Source organism: Clarias gariepinus, chromosome 16 (genome assembly GCF_024256425.1).
Source record: "Clarias gariepinus isolate MV-2021 ecotype Netherlands chromosome 16, CGAR_prim_01v2, whole genome shotgun sequence".
NCBI classification, from domain to species: Eukaryota; Metazoa; Chordata; class Actinopteri; order Siluriformes; family Clariidae; genus Clarias; species Clarias gariepinus.
The window spans coordinates 6,582,325-6,603,331 of record NC_071115.1 but is presented as its reverse complement, the minus strand read 5'-3'; the positions used below and the strand labels follow the sequence as shown (position 1 = coordinate 6,603,331).

Genomic DNA, 21,007 nt, shown 5'->3' with positions numbered 1-21,007 from the left:
AATCTTGGAGATTAAACTAGAGATAATTAACTTGGTGCACACACACACACACACACACACACACACACACACACATATATATATATATATATATTTTTTTTTTTTTCCCCCAAATAAGATTGCTTCAGCCCAAGGGTGTAAACTGACCTAGGATATAAAATTAAAACCAATTGATTTTAATGACTTAAAAAAAACTGAAACCAAACCACATAACTGATTTGAGTCTAATTGAATGTGACGTGGTGCCAGCCTTTGCAGCAGCAGTTTTAGTATAACGTCTGTTGTTCTTTTGCCTTTCCGTCTTATTTGAAACCGCCCACTCCCTGTTTGTGTGTGTGTCTGTCTGTCTATCTGTTCGTCCACCTGTCCCCTCCATCCCCTTAACCCATTCCCCCTCTCTCAGGTAAGTACACCTTCCCAAAAACCTGCACTGTCACCATGGCAGCGTCTGGCCTGTGACATCACTCTGCTGCTGTAGCTCAGTGCTTGTATTCTTATCTGTCTCTTTCGATCTCTCTTTCTTTCTCTCTCCTGCTTTGTTTGGCTGGTTATGAGTGGATTAAGCAATCATGTGTCAGTTTCTGAGTAGTTTTGATTGTGTTTTTTTTTTAATTATTATTATTTTTTTTTTCTTTGATTCATCCTGGTTTTTGTTCCTTTTTTTCCCCCTTTTTTTTCCTGAAGTTAATTATTATTTGACCTAGCTCTTTTCACAGCTTGTGTTCCAATATATATATACATGGCATTAAAAATGAGCAGAAAACAAGATTGAATACCTTTAGTAAGCTGTTCAAAAAAATTATTATTATAATTGGCCAGTGCTAAAGTTTGCAGAGGATGTAATTCCAGTTTTAACCTTTTACACACCTTGTGTAGGAGCTTCCAGTTTTAAGTGCTACAGGTTTATCACTGTCTACACCGTAAAAAAACAACAACCCAAGGCCGACATATTGTCAAATCTGGCATTTTACAAATACTTTTTTCCCATTAAACATGCTTTTAAACCACCAGGCTTTTGGGAAATGGAAAATCCGGCACCTTACATGTTTAAACACGGCTCCTCCTCCGAACCGAGGTAGACCTATGCAGTAATAATCCCCTCGGCCGTTTAGTGGTGTGTAAATCACGTTCGTCGTAATGGCATTCAGACAATCTCCAGGTCTCGTAAGGAATTAGGAACACGGCGGATCATATATTATTGTCAGACTGCGGAGAAAAGTGAGCGATGTGGATCACGCTCAAAGCTGAGGACACTGTAGGGACACTGCGACAAATTTAGTCCAGTCAGTAACAGTCGCCTTCCTCTTCCCCTTCCCTCTCTGAGCTTTAGCAGTGGTGTGCCCCAAAAAAAGATTATTTTTTTAAATCTTAATTTTATGGGGCTATTTGAAATTATGCTCCATTAAGTGTGAAATGATGCATACTACGATGGTATCCTATCCCAATCTTTCAGACACAATGTGTGAAGGCCGAAACGCGGCACCGTTCCTTTTTAATGCAGCGTGCCGCTCATAAAGCTGTGAGAATGGCTAGCATTTTGGTTCACTGTAGCTTTCTGATCTCTTGCACTTGAAGGCAGTCTTATTAACCCAGCACCCTGTGCTCTAAGCAGGCTGTCCCACTCTCGCTTCGTCCGAAGCGCCGGTCGGAATCTAACATCCGCTCTTTTTCTCTCTTTCTCTTTTATGTATTTCTCTTCGCTGGCCTCGCAGGACGCACCGACCCCGTACCCATCATCGTCAAATATGATGTCATGGGGATGGGACGCATGGAAATGGAGGTGAGAGAATTCATTTGCATCAGTGTGACTGATCCATGCCGTGCATTTATGTTGTCTCCCTGACCTTTGAATGTCTTCCTTGACAGCTGGACTACGCCGAGGACGCGACGGAAAAGCGGCGAGTGTTGGAGGTGGAGAAAGAGGACACTGAGGAGTTGCGGCAAAAATACAAGGTGACATTTGGCTGGAGAGACAACTTAGCTTGCAGCAAGGGGGAGGGGGGGAAATATTTTATGGATATTCTGTATATCTCTTTATTCCACAGTAAATATTCCCAACCTGTAGTATTTTGGAGAATCCCTCCAGCTTTGGTCTTTTTTTTATTTTTTTTATTTAATATAGATGTGTCCAGACAAAATAAAGGCAATAATCAGGGTATCCTCTTGTCCATGCATGTTTTTTTTTTCAGGATTTCGCAGAGAAAGAGAAAGCCATTGCCAAGGCATTGGAAGACCTGAGAGCTAACTTTTACTGTGAGCTGTGTGATAAACAGTATCAGAAACACCAGGAATTTGACAATCACATCAATTCTTACGACCACGCGCACAAACAGGTAACAAATTGTAGTCCTTACACTTCAACAATATGACACTAAGTTTATTAGGTGGGGGGGGGGGGCCGCAAGAACGCATTACCCACACGCATCACAAGTCACATCTCTCACACAATTGACATACGCGCACACCATGCACAAACGCATTTACTCGTGTTACAGACTGATGCACACACACTAACACACTTAACAAATATTAAAATTCAAATATCACACAGGTTGTGCGGTGCACCCGGGAAACAATGGCGCCTATTGCAGGACCCTCTTGTTTTCCTAAGAATTTTTCCCCCACCCTTTTGGGTTTTTTGTAGGTCTTAACACGTTCAAAAGACAAACAGGTTGTGCGGTTTTGCACCCAGGTGGCGATGGCACCAGGTGCTTGGGCCCATTTATCGTTGCTTCCTACCATGTTTAAGTTTGAGCTTGTTACCATGCAGTACATGAATATAATCATCTCTGTGCTTGGTTGTACATTTCTTTAACCTCTTCTTTTTTCCTCCTCTTGTTCCTCGCATGGTTTTTCCACCCACAGAGGCTGAAAGAGCTAAAACAAAGGGAATTCGCCCGAAATGTGTCCTCACGGTCTCGCAAGGATGGAAAAAAGCAGGAGAAGATGCTGCGGCGTTTACACGAGCTGGCGGAGCTAAGGAAGCAGCAGGATTGGTGAGTGAAATGGCCACTGCTGTTCTCTTGTGTTATTAAGAAGGTACTACAACGGGCCAGAAAATGCAGAGTATACACTCAACTCCAGCCAAGTTGCAGTACAGAGTTTGCGGCCTTAGTCACTCGCGGATTTTTCCTCATTTCCGAAACGCCCGAAATTTCATTTCCTTCGCATGGTTGTTTTTTGTGGCAATATATCATTTTTTCCAGTGCGTTTTAACGCTAACCTATTACTAATTTTGTACTATAAATATTAACGTAAATTCAGCTAAATTCCCATATTAAATATAATACTGTATATATATTTTTTGTACTGTAGAAGGAACACAGTGACTGTAGAGGAGAAATCGGCTTGGGATGGGGAATTATTTCTAATATTTGGTCTACAGTACTTATACCAAAGAAAACAACAGCGCAAACCAATTATAATTTTTTATAGGGGTAACATCGGTATTTTACATTCTAGCTCTACAGGAGACTTAGCTGCAGAATATACGGGTATTTATGTTTTTAGAAGAGTTTGAAATGAAATTAAAGTGTTTTGGAAGCATATTTAGGGGGCTAAAAAATAGCAATTAAAAGTTTAAACCACATCCAAAATTAGCATTTTTTCATAATTTGTAAGACCGTAACCCTCGCAAATTTTGGGGGTTGACTGTACATGCTAGTTTTACTTTCACCTAACACTAATCACTAGTTCCGTAATTATTAAATGATAATAATAATCGTTATAAAATATTTTCTCCCTTTCCACCCTTCTCTTCAGTGTTCCTGGTAGCGGACCAATGTTCAAGCAAACCACAGTAGCAGTCGACGGAGACGAAGGTGGATTCTCAAACATCGATGGTGTTCCTATGACCCCAGAACCTGTGCCTGAGGAACCTTCAGCAGAGGATAAGGATAAGGGAAATTCTGCTGGTTTGGAACAAAGCTCCCCAAAATTAGGCCCAACAATTAGTTTCTCTTTTCGCAAGAACACTTCCTCACCCGTACCAAGTGGCGGATCCAACGCTCCCAAAGTCAGTGTGTCCTTCTCCTTCGCTAAGAAAGCACCCGTTAAGCTAGAGACGGCTGCTGCTGTGTTTGCAGACCTTGGAGAAGAAGCAGTGGAAGGAGAAGAATGCCAGGAAGAAGTCGTCGAAAAGATGGCAGGGGAGGAAGGAGGTACGGCATCCAGCACTGACAGCCCGGAGAGTACTTCAGGTGGCATGGGTGGAGGAGGGGATGAGCAGCCACAGTCTGATGATGGCGCAACCCTGGCCTCCACGCTAAACAAGCTGAAGATGATGATGATGAAGGAGGAAGGTTACTCTGGGCAAGAGCCACAATATTATCATTACATGCCTCCTGCGCACTGTCGGGTAAAGCCTCATTTTCAGTTTCTGCTCTTCATGAAGGCCTCTGACCAGTGTGGTAGTCGGGATGAGGAAGAGGATGGGGAGGAAGAACAGAAAGCAGTACCAGCGGAAGGAGATGCGGTACAGAAGGAGCCTACGGTCAATGATTGCAAACCAGAGAAGGAGCCTGCAAAGGAGCCGATTACAAGTTCTGCTTCATCGCCCAAAACGGAAGAAATATCAGATAACACTGCAGGAGTAGTGAGCAATGCAGATTCCTCAAGCACTGCTTTCCAGTCAGCTGAAGCTAAGCAGGACGCAGCTGAACCTCAAGATGCAGGCCCTCGCCTGCCAACAGGACCCTTTTTTCCTGTTTTAAGTAAGGATGAGAGCACAACCTTACAGTGGCCCTCTGAACTCCTAGAGTTCACCAAAGCCCAGCCTTCGCTTTCTTACAGTTGCAACCCTCTTTATTTTGATTTTAAACTTTCCCGGAATAAAGCCAGCCGAGCAGGTAAAGTGAACAAACCTGGGAAATCAGATGCTGATGGCGGAGAGTGCTCTAAGCCCGATGATATGACTGGCTCTAGCAGAGAACCTAGCACAACTGCGCCGCCATTACCAAGTGTTAACACTGACAATAAAGATGAATCTTCCTTGAAAGAAAAGAACGCAGGTGATGAGAAGAAAGACAAGAAGTCTGAAAACTCTGCAGACGGAGCCGGAGGTTCCAAGGAAAAGAAAAAGAAGAAGAAACGCAAGAAGTCGAGCAAGAGAGCCAAGCGAAAGGAAAAAGAGAAAGCGGAAGGGGAGATGGAGACAGCAACACCAGGAGAGAAGACCAAAAAGAAAAAGAAACACAAACGGAAGAAAAACAAAAATAAGGTACGTGTCGAGGAAGATGAGAAAGCAGGAGAAGGTAAAGAAAAAAAAGAAACGGGTGACAAAGGTGGAACCAATTCCTCCGCCCAGTCTACAGGCGGGACTTCGACCTCAGATGGAGGAAAGAGGAAAAGGCTCCATAAAGAAGTGTCACAAAGAGCAGCACCTCAAGAGGGCAACACAGGAAAAAGCAACTCTTCAGAAGAACACAGTGGTACAAAGCGTCCCAAATCTGACCCAAGCACATCGGTGGCATCCTGCTCTGCTTCTGCCAAGAAGAGTCCTGTCGGTGGTCAACCACCAACTAGCGAAAGTGATGAAGATGGAGGCTCAGCGTCTCAGCGCTCACGTCGTCCTCACCGTCACACTACCCCTCCACGTGAACGGCGTCACCACAGCGAGGACTCTCGCCAGTCAGGTCGCTCACATAGTCGTTCCTCTCGCAGGGGAGACCGCAATCATCGGCGTAACAGAGGTCAAGCATCTCGTAGCCGGTCATATTCAAGTAGCTCTGAGCGCTCCTCGGCAGGAAGCAGTGCTTACAGCCACCACAGCCGCAGCTATTCAGACAGCTATAGTGACTACAGCGATGGAGAGCATCGCAGGACAAAAAGACGGTCTTCGGACTCTGAGTACGATAGGAGAGGTGGTGGACGATCACATAGACGACATTATTCCTCCTCCTCTACTGAAGACGACTCGCGTTCGCGATCACGCTCGCATAGCCGCAGAAAGCACCATAGACGGAGGCGTCATCGCAGCAGTAGCCGGAGTTACAGTCGTAGCAGCAGGAGCAGCAGCGCCCGCTCATACCGACGCAGCAGTTACAGCCGCAGCCGCAGCTCTGCCAGTCGCTCGTCCAGCTCCACCAAAGGCTCAACACATCGGCACAGTCACAACCGACGAGAGGATAGCTCTTCACGTCGACGTGATTTTAATCGCTCTCGTATCTACCGATCACAGTCTCCGAGGTCTTCCTCGTCCCGTGCACAGACACGAACCAGCAACTCGACTCAAGCTACTAAAGGAAGTGGGTCAGGAGCGGGCACTTCAGAACATCGGAACTCTCTGACAGCACGACAGCTTCTAGAAAAAGTCCAGTCTCGCAAGGGCGGTGAAGATTCAGGAACAGGAAGCAAACCAGGCACCAAAATTAAGGATCCTCCACAGGGCTACTTTGGGCCCAAGCTCCCACCAGTGCTCGGAAACAAGAGCATGTTGCCCTTGTTCGGTAAACTGCAAGCAGGAAAAAAGACACCGTTGCTCTCTGTAATGCGAACAGAGGACGGGGATAAGTCCGGGATTGGAAAACGTTCTGATTCTAGTAATGAAGTGATTCTCGTGGAGCCTATTCGTGAGTTTCCTCCTCCACCCCCTCCACCACCTCCACCAGTCCTCCAACAGCAGCAAAAGGTGGAGGAGCCTGTCGCAAATACTGTGGTCTCAGATGACGCCAGAAACCAAGCATCGGAACCCCAAGTACTCCATGAACCACAGGCAATATTTGAGCAGGATTCAGCTAAGGTTATGCCTGCATACCAAGGTGAACCTGGACAAGACCCCAACAACCCAATGATAGATGGATGTATGTTGGGATCTGACATGAGCCAACAAACGGCCATGCATGCCTATCAAGGCTACCCCACTATGGAAGAGGAGGAAATGGGCATGGAGGCTGAAGAGGATGGCCTGGCACCACTTGAGAGCCAGCCAATCACATTTACTCCAGAGGAGATGGAGAAGTATAGTAAACTACAACAAGCAGCGCAACAACACATCCAGCAGCAACTCCTAGCAAAACAGGTGAAAACTTTCCCCTCGGCTGCGGCCGCTGCGGCGGCAGCTAACCTGGCAGCTGCTGCCAGCCTCGCCCCAGCACCTCCTCCACAGCCTGCTGCTTTACAACAGATTCACATACAGCAGCCCGCCGTGTCTGCAACTTCAGCCACATCCATTACGACCGTGCAACACGCTTTACTGCAACATCACGCCGCTGCCACGGCAATGGGCATCCACCCTCACACAGCACACCACGCCCATCCTGCTCATGCTCAACTTGCCCAAGTACACCATATACCCCAACATCACCTCACCCCTATCTCTTTGTCACCTCTGGGCCATACATTAGGCCACACTTTGGGTCATTCATTAGGGCACACTGGCCTGATCCCAGCTCACCCATCTGCCTTTCTCCCCGGGCAGCCAATCCACATAATCCCAGCATCCGCACTCCACCATGCCCCGTTAGCATTGCACCACGTCCCCCATGCTGCACTGTACCCTACTCTCTTTGCACCACGGCCAGCCACTGCAGCGGCAGCAGCGGCTCTTCAACTCCACCCTTTTCTTCACCCTATATTCTCAGGGCAAGACCTTCAGCATCCTCCTAACCATGGCTCCTGAGATAAAGCCTGTTCGTTCTCCATAGAGTGTGTGTGTGAGAGGTAGCTTTGCTTTCGGGTATCAGCCCTCTTTCCATGAGTGGTTGTTTCAGAAATGTAATATCAGTTAGTGATGTTAGAGGGTAATATCAAAATCATAATTAGAAGGAATATTTTGTAAAAGTAAAAAAAAAAAAAAATTACAATACAGAAAAGCTGTGTGAGGAGGGGGGGGTGGTCCCCTTTAAATTTGATGAGTTGTGACAAAATTTGTTCTTTAAAGCTGTTTGTTTAAAGGCCTTCACTGGATTTTTTTTTTTTTTTTTTTTGGGGGGGGGTGGTGTTTGTTTAAATTATATATATTATTCTTGATGGTCTTATTTTAACCCTGCAGTTAAAGAGACGATAACAGTGCAGGCGTATAATCAAGAATTATTACCGTGAACATCTTTTCCTCCTCCGAGTGAAGAACCAAAACACAAACATGAATTACACGAGAGGGATCGAAGCCATATTTCATACCTAACGCAACTTTGAAATGGTTTGCGATAACGATTTAAAAAGGGGGAAAAACGAACACAACTGAGGCGCTTAACAAAACTTTTGACGCCGGATGACGTGGACGTTCGTTCTGTTACACTGTCTTCTGGGTTGCCCCAACGCTCTGATGGACTAAGTTGCACTGAAACGGAAAAAAATTAAAAAATGTAAAGTAAAAAAAAAAAAAAATGGACACGTGTACAAGATGCTGCTTTTGCATCATGAAAGAACTGTATGATTGTAGTATTCTGCAATAATTTTATTTTTTATTTGATTTTAAATTATTTTCCAGGTTTTTTGAAGCTTTCCCATATGTAATTAATTCTTTGTAAATAGTTATCATAAAGTATTGTAAAATAAGACCTTTGTAACTGTTTAAGATTAGTAAAAAAAAAAAAAAAAGACAGAAGAATGGTAAAATATGAAATTTGATCAGGGCTGGTACAATAGAGTGTGAACCTGCTGTAACCGGAGTGGTCACTGGGCGAGTCTGATGATGATGATAATGGAGGATGGGTCTGAGTGTGTGTGTGTGGGGCGGGGGTGTGTTGCTACATAATACATTGAGTAACCGGAAAGCTACAATATTTACTTTTTTATTCTTTATTGATGTGTCAGGGGAAAAAAATAAAACATTTTGAGACCTAAATGGCTGCAAGTCTGGGTTCTTGGTACATTTTGGTCGATGAGGTAGATAGCAGACAGTTTTAACTTATCACAAAAAAACAGCAGCACTGAAGTGTGTTTAATTTATTCATTTTATTCATTCTTCAGTAACTGATTTATAGATACACCAGATAATGTGTCGTTCAGCATAACCAGTTTACTGACCGGTATGGTGGGTGGTGGTGGTGGGAGGAAACCAAGTTGGACAGAAGTGAAAGCGTGAACTCCATATACACACACACACACAGTAATGACCCGAGTCGTGATCTCAGAACCAAAGCAAGTACCCTGGAGCTGTTGCCGCCACCCACACAGCAGCGTGACAAAATCATGCCATGTGATGATGCAGCGATCACTGTGCCAGCTTCAGTTTTGTAATGCTTTGCTCTTGTTGCACTCAACATGATTCTTGCTTCACTGTTGTGACTTTGTACACAGTATGGTTTGATTTTATTGTATAGTAAAGATGTATTTGGTGTCACAGAAAAAGATGGATTCCCTTTTAAGTCGCCTTGACGTTTCTTCCTTACATCATTTAAATCTAAATGTGCATATCTTCAAACCTGATGCCTGGAAGATGCTAAAATCTAGTCTAAAGTGTGAACATTTTCATCCTCACCGTGGCATTTAGTGAGACTTTGTGAACTGAGTGGAGGTGGAGCATAACCGAGGCACTGGATTCCTTCACTGTAGAAGTAAAGCTTGTTATTTGTTCTTATATTCACAACACATGAAAAAAAAAATCACTTAGTTAACCATATCAGACTTGTTTTTTTTATTATTTTTCATACATTCCCATCGATCGAATACATTTTTTCTTGAGGGGTTTTTATACTCTCATACTATAGATCTTTCGTTAATGCAAGCAAGAACCAGCTGCTTTAAAACAAAACAGACCTTCATTTCATCTGCAGGCCTGTTAGCAAACATGCAACATTTATGATTTTTACTCAGCTGTGGTAAACAACTTTTAAAGGGAAGTTTACTTGAACAGAATTTTATTTCCTTAATCAGTGGTAAAGACTTTGCTGCTGCCACTTGATCTGTCGACATCTGATGGTTCATTATCATTAAACACAGTTTTGGCTTGTAACAACTATGAGCGAAATATAATTAAGGTTTAAGGATTGCTGTTACAAATCCGTTTGCTTTAAAAATTACGTTAAATGATTATGGTTTTTGCCACATGCCATCGCTGTAATTGTATTGCATGAAGTCTCCACTGCTGCAAGTACTCTGATGCCGGTCTTGGGGCTGAAGAAGGTTCTTGATGTTCGTTCTGTAGCATCTTGCAGACACAACTCACACCTGGCTGCCTGGCTTACAGTAAGAGGACTATCTCATGTGGTGATTATTCCCTACATCCTGGTCTCCATGTCTCAACTGCAGCTCAAAAGTCACCTATACGTAGATCTTCCTGACCTTATCTTTCATTTCATACAGAGGTATTAGCGTGAGGTGGTTCATGTTTAATATTATACAAAGCATAATACATCAGTTAAGCTTGTGAGGTTTGTCTGCTTTTTGTGGCCTGCTTTTCTGTCTGTCTTGTAACTTCAACCTTTGCTTTCATTCAAAGAAATTAACAGTACTTAATTCAGCCACCAGGTGGCACTGATTGAGCTTGAAATTGCAAAGTAAAGACGTTCAGTAGAATATATGATTTCAGGGTGTATATATAATGAGACGCGGATGCATGCATGCTTTAGGTTAATGTATAATCTACTTATACTTCTACGATCACTTGTACTGTAATTATACATAAATTCAGTCATGACTCGGCTCTGCTTTTCTAAAAGTGCAATTTGGAATTTTACTGTTTTTCTCAAACTTAAAAAAAAGTAATTTTATATTATTATTATCTCCCTTTTATCTAATTTGTTACACTTTGGAAAGAATCGAAAGCAGCTCTAACCAATTCCTCTGGAATTAATAAAGTTCTTGAATAGATTTTAATAGGTTAGATGTTTTTTTTTTATTATTATTGTTAAGGAAATCTTTTATGAAGCTGGTTGAAGAGTATCAACGGCTTCATCAGGAATGCTGCTAAGACTTTTTCGTATAATTCCATACATGTTTCATGGTTCTGTCGTTCTAAAATACTAAAAATGAAGAAGACTCTTTCATAAACAGGTGTCCGAAGTTCACTCCATGTCCGGTACCAGTCAAAAGTTTGGACACACCTTCAGTTCTTTTTCTTCTCTACATTCTATCAACAGTACTGGATTTTGTTCTGGAACATTTCTTGCAAGAACAGTATTTTCAAACGCATTTGAAAACAAGAGGAAAAGTTCATTTTAGAGTCTCAAAAGTCACCAATTAACAACCAACACCGCAGATTAGAGCCAGAATTAGAGTACTGTAGTTTATGCTAAGAAAAAGAAGAACAGACGCACTCAGAGCCTTTGATGTTGCAGTATAACACTACATGAGAGCCTCATGCACCGGACGGTATTAATGCACACTTCTGTTTTTATATATGATTTGTTAAATTAACAGAACATTGTGTTTTTATCATTTCTTGACAGGTTCACTTTTGTCTGAGTGGAAAAACGTTCAGGATTGTTCAATCGTCTGGCAGATCTGGTTATATACATTCCTTTTAAATTATTTTAACTTATCTTCATCTCTTGGTCTAAACTTCTGACCGTCCTGTCCTCTATCCACTTCCATCATCACTGTGCCTGTGACAAATATCTATGGAATTTCGGTACGTGTGCGTGTGTAGGGGCAGGTCTGGGAGGTTATGATGGTTTAACATTAAAGTTCTTTCATTTCCTGTTTTAAACATTCTCATCGACTCAAAAATTCTAAGTTGCCCCCTTTTTGTTTTTCAGTCTTTTGACATTATGAGACAATAATGAGCTGAAGTTGAACACACAGGCTTGAGGAAATGGACAGAAAGTGCCGCTGTATATGCTGCAAACATACAGTACATTCGCTGAACACTTTATTAGGAACACCTATAGACTTACCTCATCAGAGCAACGCACACAATCACACAGATATGATCGGCTCATGCAGAATAAAGGGGGAGAAAGAAAAAAAAAAGTGTGAGCTCTGTTTATTGTCCATGTGAAACAGTCCGATGCAAGTCTTTTCTGGGGATTTCACAAAAACACACAATAAGTCTCTCGAGCATGATGAGGAAGGTCAAGGGTCAGAGCTGACAGACAAGCTACAGTAACTTGTGATGTGCGTTCTGAGATGATTTTCTGCTAGACACACAGAATCTCGACGGTGATGGGCTACAAACAGGAGAAGACATACGTCATACAGTCCATGGACCCGACTGGCTGGTGGAGGTGATGTAATGGTGCGGTGGAATGCATTCTTGCCTTGCATATTTAATTAAATTGTTCATTGCTTCATGGTGATACATTTCTCAATCACCTAATGGCTGCTTCCAGTGACGATGCACCGAGTGACGAAGTGAAAACGCTGTCAGACTGGTTTCACGATCATGACGAGGCGTTTGACGTGATCATGTTCAGCGCCTTTCCATTGACAAGATGCACTATACTGCCAAAAGTATTCGCTCGCCTGCCTTTACATGAATATGAACTTGAGTACATTCCATTCTTAATTCATAGGGTTTAATATGATGATGATGTTGGCCCCGCCCCCTTTTCCAGCTATTTTTGACCAGTCCTGACAAAACACCTTTGTGATAAAATTTGAATTAGAGCGGGTTTCATTCATCATCAGGGTCTGACCTCACAAATGTGCTCTTGGAAGAACGAGTTGAAGCTGCTATTATAGCTGCAAAAGGGGGCGGGGCCAACATCATTAGATTAAACCCTATGGATTAAGAATGGGATGTTGCTCAAGTTCATACTCATGTGAAGATGGTGCGATTGTATACTTTTGCAATATGGTGTATTAATCACAGAAAAACAACATCTTCTGCGATGTGGCTTGATGAAAGCAGACTGGAACTGCATTGCACAATCGTGTCCTGAACATCAAGACCAGAATCCAGTTTGAAAGGGAATGTTTAAGAAGTCGAGCCATGAAGGATTTCATATATTTGGATGTAACGTTCCTAATAAAGTGCTAAGTGAGTCGACAGACAGACAGACGCAAAAGTCCTCAGAAAAAAAAAATTCTGAGTGAGTGTTCCAGTTACTAAGATGTTTTTTTTTTTTTTTTTAAAGCTCAAATCAGGATGACTGATTTAACCCGAAGTTAAATCACAAGGAGCGATTAGATTAAACGTAATCGCTTATGTTTTGTTTTTGTCGGTCCATTCGAGACGAGGTGTTTCAGCTCAGGTATTTAACTACCAGGAACATGACGATGCAGGTGATCAGCATGCCTCCTACCATGAGGAACTTATCCTGATTGGCTCTCTTCTCGATCAGACGCATCACCGTGTTGGACAACCCCAGCATGTTCGCCACGTCCAGCATCTTCTTGTGTGTACCCTGTCGACCAAGATACAGGAAGGTCAATCGGATTGGAAAAATAAATTAACAGAAAACACGTTCTTGAAACCCGGAAACGCACCTTGAGCGTGCCCCTCTGGTCGCGCAGGCCGTTGAGGATGCTCGCGCCGGAGCCGAGGAGGTCGTCCATGCCTCTGTGCGCGTTGTGCAGGCTGGAATTGAACTGAAGTGTGTCGTCTATGGGGATGGAGGTGTCTGCGTCCTAACACACAGTAAAAGAATCAATTAATGGAAATTAAAACAGTGTTCAGATGCGTGTGTATATGTGTATAGAAAGAGGACTGACGTTGGTGGTGAAGGTGCGACTCATGAGCTCCTCCCTCTCCCTGTCCTGAGCCTCGCGTGCGTATCTTCTGTGTTGGAAGTTCCTCAGGGCCGACTGCAAATGCTGCACGTCGTACTTCAGCTGCTCTACACGCCTGCAGCAGGACAAGCAAAATAAATAAATAAATGATTTCGTGATTCGTTCCGTCTGACAAAATGTAATACCAAACCCGAAACTGTTCCTCAGTTACATCCCAAAACAGTGCTCAAGTACTCGCAGGTGCAAAAATTTGCAGGCGGTACAGAGACTCGCTTTTCTAAAAAAAAAAATGTAAAAAAAAGGCGCTACACCGAGGAGTGAATGAGTGAGGTGTCCTCTGAGGCCATCGAGCCAGGAATTTAGCTGATGAGAGACTAGACTGAGACAACATTCGTATATTATGATCAAGTTTGATCGCACTCCCATAGGTGCATAAGAAACACTGCAAGCGGGCTCAGCATGTTGCCTTGTGGAACACCAGGGTTTAATCTTCAGCTCTATAAAGTGTTACAAAGCCCGAGAATGAGTGCTAAAAAAGTAATGATGGTTCATTTTTTTAAAAATTTCATTAGGAGTGAGAATCACCAGGGACCTGCCGATACGATATTATCCTGATACCGATTGATATTGCGATTCTGTAACTATTGCGATCCTGATTTGACATTACATTATTGCTTTTCTGATTTTCTTACAATTTTATGACAAATTCGAAATTGCCAAAACTGTAAAGTTTCATTCCTTAATGACCACAAAAACTTAAATGTAGCCCGTTCCTCATAACATTAAGTTTTTACTTATAAAGCGCAGCTTTTATAGATTTTAAATACAAGATTTTAACAATTAACCTTAAATTAAATTAAACAAAAAGCTACACATCTTTCCATTAAACAAACAAACTTGGCTTTTATTCCACCTTGAATACACAAAGAGGTGCACAATTTATGCACAATTTAATAGTTATTTATACCATTTCTTTCTTTTTTTTTTTTTTACTCTAATTGAATCACGGCAGCAATGTGTATAATTTTTTTTATTATTTGTTATTACATTTCAAAATAACCACACTATGCATTTGTCTGCAAGTTCTACATGCATTTTTTTTTTACCTAAAAGTATGGTTTCCACACCTCATGGCCCTTGGGTATTTTTTTAAGTTGCTTTTTATTTCATTTAATTATGTTCAATGTGAAACCTCAGCTGAAAGTATCTATTCTGGACATGTGGAAGCAGACATGACCCAGCCCTTCTTTCTGTGCAGTTCTGTGTGATGTTAGCGAGCGCTAGTTTATATAAAAACTGTCCATTTTGTTTCTCTTCATTAGGGAAATGATTGCGATGTGCGTGATCTTTAATCAGCTGTAATCCTCACTTACACCTGTGGACCAGCTGTGATGCCGCTCGAGGTTTAAAGCCGTAGTGTCGTGTTTAACTGCCACGGGGTGGGAGCTGTTGCGAATGAATGGAGAACATGTGCTTGAAAAACAAGATTTTTTGAAAAACTCGTTCCTGCTCACTGTCAGGATAACAGTGTATGAGAGGACGCGACTCACAGTTTGGCGTTCTGCCGGCGGTTCGGCGGCTCCTTCCCAGCCAGGATCTCGAGTCGCTCCAGCTGACCGAAGACGTGCTCGATTCGAGCCTGCAGCTCATTTTCAACCACTGTGAATACACACACACCAGAACAAACACTGAACAAAAAAAACTTGTACAGCACCATCTAGTGAATTTTGAGATGAACTAATGATTTTTTTTTAAATGATATTAAAAAAAAAAAAAAATATATATATATATATATATATATATATATATATATATATATATATATATATATATAAATAATTTATTTTTTTTTTTCATTTAAACTATAAAGTAGCGTATATTCTCGTTTTCCGGTGTTACCGATTGCGATGAAAGTTGTTACCTTAAGCTCGGACAAATATTCCTGTGGAAAAAACCTTATTAAAATTCTTTCAGTAGTTTTCATGATCCAAGCAGAAAAAACAAAGAGACAAACAAAATTTTCATGATGTCTTCTGTTACTCTAATCTTACGTCCCCACAAATAATTTTCTTTTCGCACATATCTTCAATGTACAGACATGCCCACTTTTTTCATGTTTAAATACAAGATGATATATTTAACAACGCTCAAACGGAACTGCCACTAAAATACCCTTGATAAGGTTCTGTGCAGGGGAATGAGAATTAACCCTTTAATAACCTTTATTTATTTAATTACCCTTCACAAGCTAATTAAATAAAAATACACATTGAGTCCAAAGATAAAAACAAGCCTCTTTCTCTCTCCCTCTCTCTTTGATTGAAGACCAGGATGTGTGCCTGTTTCCTGGGAGAGGCTCTAAAGCTGGTGGGAAACATTATCAAAACTTCAGGGGAAACTTAATGATGCGCGCACACACAGCCTGAATCTGTCCAGCTCCCCACCCACTCGAGAGACTCTTCACACTCTTATGCATAACACAATGGCATGATGTCATCGGGACACGCGGGCGACTGCTCGGCCCTGAGACGGTTTTCTGTCCGAGTCCCGGACGTGCGTATCAAACCCAAACTTGGACTTCCCTTATCCCTTCATGCCTTTCTTCACCCATCACCCCTCCCTGCTTCTCTCTCCATCGTACTCCGCCCTGTCCTTCCTGCTGGGGCACCAGACTGACTCGCTGCTCTCGGCTCGGCCCCGCCTCGACACGTCACTCAGACGTGAAATCCAAATGCTAAACTGTTAGAAACAGCTGGGAATGGGAATTTTTGTTATTACTATAGTAATATATTTAATTCAAATTTATAGAATGAATTACATCATCATGATCTCGAATTCTTGATTCTGGTTGGTTGACAGTTTTAGATAGATTTGATAAATGCATCTAATCGACAATACGATTAAATCTTTTTTTAAACAAAGACGTCTATCCGGCGTTTGTGTAATGAGTCTCCAATGTAAGTGGATTTGTAACGTTTAGATGTAAACCTGTGACATCCAGACGGGTCTTTCTTTACAAGCTGCATGTTTGTTTGTTTTTTGTCTTTAAGAGAGGGACTGATGAGGAAACAAGTATTTTTATCCACTATAATGAGTCACAACTTTCACATTGGCTGCAGCTATAAACAGATAAAACATGTTTTTCTTATTTAAAAATAAATAAATAATAAAACCAGGAAGTGTTACAGGAAAATAGTCAACTTCAGGTTTTTAATCAATATTACCTCATCATAGCATTATGTCGTTAATTATTTTCCTGTACCAGCACATCTCTGAGGAGACTTGTTTAGATGGACCTTAATATTTTGGTCGTAATTAAAGCAACAGCCTAATCAGAACTAAAACACATCATGTAAACACTAAACACTTGATATCTCTTATGTTGGAATAAATACTTTTTTTTTTTTGTGCATGTTTCCTTGGATTATGTCTGAACATCTTTCACTGAGTCTCTGGCTAAGGAGTCATCATGGATAGACTTTCATTTTCATACATATTAAAGCTTCTAACACATCACGAATGAGATCGAATTCTTGCAACCAATCATCACACAAAAGGGGTGGGGGGTTTATTAGGGTAAAAAGGAAAGGAGAGAAATGTGTCATGTCCAGGAGCACGATGATAAAAAATGTCGGTCCTGTAAATCTGTCCTGATGGTGAATAATCATAATTTCAGGAAAATCCTCAACAAAACAGAGTTCACAGTCCAATACATTGGAAAACAGCTCAGAGACAAAATGTTGAGCAGGATTCCCCCTCATGATTTAAAGGCACAGAGACAACACTGTTACATTTTACGATGAAATCCATTTCCTCAGACGTGGTTACTTTTTTTGCCACATGATGGCAGTGTGGAGAAAGAAAACAGATTAAGTCAAGTAGCTCGGTATGGTTTACATTGTGCATTTGTGTCGAAGGCGTACTTCATCACACTTAAGAGCAAATCTGACTTACAGACGTGATCCTGGAGCGGAACTCGTTTGGAAGTTGGGGACAAATGTCCATGTAAATGCTGACGATGTTTTACTCCACAAAGGTTCACTCCATTAAAATAAAGTTAACCTTGGTCAAGCACTTTAAAACTCTAGTAAAAATCGACTTCCCCGTCTAAGGTGATCAGGACATCCAGGTGTTATAATAAAATGGTGCACTATATATACCTATATGTTAACGCATGTGTGTGTGTTTTTGCATATAGTTTCCTGTTGCACAAATATTTGTACGACACAGAAGACTAGAAGGATTATCAGACATCGGTTTGCTGTGACTGACAAGAAGAAGGAAAGGGAGGGAGAGAATCACTCACAGTGCACTGACTCCCGCTCGGTTGTCTCCAGACGCCCCATGTGGGACTGGATCTCCTGGATTTGTCTGGTGATGAGACGAACAAAATCAAAGTCACATTGGTAAAGTTGGCTTTGTGATAAATAACAGGGTGTGACAACATGGCAAAGTAACAACAATAAATAATACAAGTCATAAGTAATGCTGGCGAATAAGATGATGTCGCCACTCCGAAGTCCACTCCGGATCACTGCACCGGCTGTGACACAGCTCTATCCAGTTAAGCAGCTGGAACATTTAACTTTCATTCAGGACAAATTATGTCAACATGATCTTTGTTATGTTTTACCTTAAGGAATCACAATAATGAGTGATGATTTCAATTAGCAAATAATCCAAAGATTCGTTAATACATGACAGATATTCCAAAAATAAATTATTTAAAAATTTTAATAAATTCTTTTTAGTATGCATTTTTAAAAATGCTCATTATAAACTGCCTGTCCCCAAAAAAACAAGCTTGGCATTTCAGGAGGGTCAAATAATAAGGCTGTATGAAGCAAAGAAAACAACTAATGAGATTTTAAATGACTTGAACTTGGTTAAGAACTCAACACATTGTGGTTGAGGGACAAAAAAAAAAACATACGAATCAGAGCCATGTTTAATAGTGAATGTAAGAGCATTTCCATGCACACACACACACTTATATTGTGATGAGAACTCGCAGGACTAGAACTAACAGCTGTGTGTCCTTAAGTAAACCATGTGTTTGCTTAAATTTGCTAAGGAGCACAAAGATTGAGCTTTGGGGCAATGAAAAAAGGTCATGTTGTCTAATTCTAGAATGATCTGTGCAGCTGTACAATCCTCTGGAGGCAGTGTTATGATCTGGGGTTGTTTTAGTTGCTCAGGTCTAAGCTCAGCAATGTTATGTGGCAATAAAATGAAGTCAGCTGACAACCTGAATCACTAGATTCTCACATCTATGTAGTTTTTCCTTGCCTGATGGTACGACATTATTCAAAGACTGAAATTGTAGAAGAATTTTTCTGGGAGCATAAGGAATCATTTTCACGCATGACCTCAAACCTAATCAAACCTTAAGGTGATTGAATGAAACCCTAACTGTGTACAATTTTTTTTAGCCAGGCAATGTATTATATGAGGAAGTAACATGGCTTGACAGGAAAACGGTCAAATTCTGTAAACAAGGAACCTGAAGCGTCACCAAAGACTTAATCAAAGTAGAGTTTACATAGGCAAAAGTGAAGGCAAATCATCTTTTATTTTTATTTTTTTTGCATATGTGCGCGTACAATTTGAAAAGTAAATATGTCCACATTATATATATTTCTTCCTAACATTTTTTGTGGCTTATTTCATGTGAGTGCAAAACTCATAATAAGCAGAATACATGTTTAATTGAAAACCGAAAGTGAAACAGATTATTCCTGTCAGACTCGTTTTAAGAATCGTAGGAACTAATTATTTAGGTAATGTTCAACTATATACAATTATAAAATTATAAACAACTAAAAATGTATAATTATACAAATTTAAGACTATAATAAGGGTTTCAGACTGTCTTACAGACTGCAGGGGTCTCCAAAATAGTCTAAGAATAATAAACTAAATACTATAAGTAATTTTTATACAAGTTATTTTTATTACTATTATTGTTGTTGTTGTTGTTATTATTATTATTATTGTCTAGTATTATAAAGAGAGCAAAACCATGATTTATTTATTTATAATATATTTAATATATTAAACCTGAGTTTAAGAGAATAAGAATGATACACTTTGATCAAACGAGCAACTAATCATTATAATAAACACGTTATTAAATATAAATTTCATTTTATTATTTTGCTTTTATGCTAATTATGACTATGTTAACATCCCTGTCTACCTCTGACACCAAGGGGTTATTAAAATGTGTTAACAACCTTAAAAACCTTTTAGTTATTTTTTTAAAACTCAATATTACATTTTTATTATCAGTTATTAGTCTAAAAATTAGTGTTTATAGCTAACTCTGCTAACACTAAAGCAGCTAGCTCGCGTTGCTAAGCTCTCAGAATAAGTTGCGCGCGCACTCACTTGTTGGTCTGGTGGTAAAGCGTCTCCATTTTGCGAAGAAAATCGGCGGAAAGTCCCGAAATTAAAGAAACTAAAGAAAACGACTTGCTTGTTGCTTTCGTTCCTGTCAGTAATCAGACATGTCGAAGTGCATATCCACAGGAACACGTCAACAGGAAGACGCGAACTCCGCTCCGAGCCGGAAGCGATGCGCAAAAACCCGGAAGTGGTTTATGGCAGCCATTTTATGTGCGTCATAATGAGTTGAATGATTTTTTTTTAATGAGTCATTCTAATATGCTATTACGTAATATTACGACATATGTACGTAATATATATATATAAATAAAAAGTATTAATTATATTAAACCCAAATAACAATAATCTGTGTGGAACAGAAATCATACAAATGTGTGTTTTTTTTTGTGCAGGTTGTTTGTGAGATATTGTGACTGTGTCAAAATCAGCTTTGTGGCTTTGTTTGCGCCGAAAATTGTTTGTGTGTTTGTTTGTTTGGCCAGTGTTTGTGTTTGTTGTAGCAGGTGTCAGATATTGTCAGATATTGCTTCTGGCCTTGGGGAGTGTTATGACACAGAGGATGGTGAAGGAGTTAGACGGAGATGGAGAGAGTGAGAGGAAGAGAGAGAGACAGAGAGAGAGAGCAAGAAGCAGCATGAATGCAGTGTAGCGGTGGCCAGTGTTTGGGTGCCCAGTGTAGCGGTGGTTTATATTTGGGTGCCCAGTGTAGCGGTGGCTGATATTTGGGTGCCCAGAGTAGCAGTGGCCAGTGTTTGGTGCCCGATGGAACAGTTGCCAGTGTTTGGTGCCCGATGGAACAGTTGCCAGTGTTTGGTGCCCGATGGAACAGTTGCCAGTGTTTGGATGCCCAGTGTAGCAGTGGCTAGTATTTGGGTGCCCTGTGTAGCGGTGGCCAGTGTTTGGTGCCTGGTGTAACAGTTGCCAGTGTTTGGATGCCCATTGTAGCAGTGGCTAGTATTTGGGTGCCCGGTCTCATGGTGGCCAGTGTTGAGTGGTGAGTGCAGTTATGCAACAAGGTGGATGCCAACTGCTGGTAAATGCCAAG

General features: G+C 41.2%; 2 protein-coding genes across 6 annotated transcripts in view; one reads left to right on the top strand and one right to left on the bottom strand.

Annotated features, from left to right (window-relative positions):
• The window catches only part of gpatch8 (G patch domain containing 8), a 37,695-nt gene extending 29,847 nt beyond the window's left edge, over nt 1-7,848 (top strand). For all 5 annotated transcript variants that reach the window (XM_053514667.1, XM_053514668.1, XM_053514669.1 and 2 more), the window contains 5 exons: nt 1,713-1,780; nt 1,867-1,953; nt 2,190-2,333; nt 2,866-2,996; nt 3,763-7,848. In XM_053514667.1, the coding sequence (XP_053370642.1) occupies nt 1,713-1,780; nt 1,867-1,953; nt 2,190-2,333; nt 2,866-2,996; nt 3,763-7,618 (4,286 nt within the window). In that variant the 3' untranslated portion in view covers nt 7,619-7,848. The remainder of the gene's footprint in view (nt 1-1,712; nt 1,781-1,866; nt 1,954-2,189; nt 2,334-2,865; nt 2,997-3,762) is intronic.
• A 3,859-nt stretch (nt 7,849-11,707) lies between these two features.
• Nucleotides 11,708-20,121, bottom strand: gosr2 (golgi SNAP receptor complex member 2). Its single transcript, XM_053514673.1, has 6 exons — nt 19,945-20,121; nt 17,861-17,925; nt 15,105-15,213; nt 13,537-13,669; nt 13,312-13,452; nt 11,708-13,229 (listed from the first exon to the last, which is right to left on the bottom strand). The coding sequence occupies exons 1-6, from the start codon at nt 19,971-19,973 to the stop codon at nt 13,068-13,070; spliced, it is 639 nt and encodes a 212-aa protein (XP_053370648.1). The 5' UTR covers nt 19,974-20,121; the 3' UTR covers nt 11,708-13,067.
• Nucleotides 20,122-21,007: the final 886 nt, after the last annotated feature.

Coding starts and splice junctions, on each gene's coding strand:
- gosr2 (XM_053514673.1), bottom strand. CDS start 19,973: ATGGAGACGCTTTACCACCAGACCAACAA. Junction 17,926..19,944: donor CTTTACCACCAGACCAACAA/GTGAGTGCGCGC, acceptor TCTCATCACCAG/ACAAATCCAGGAGATCCAGT. Junction 15,214..17,860: donor CGAGCGGGAGTCAGTGCACT/GTGAGTGATTCT, acceptor GTGTATTCACAG/TGGTTGAAAATGAGCTGCAG.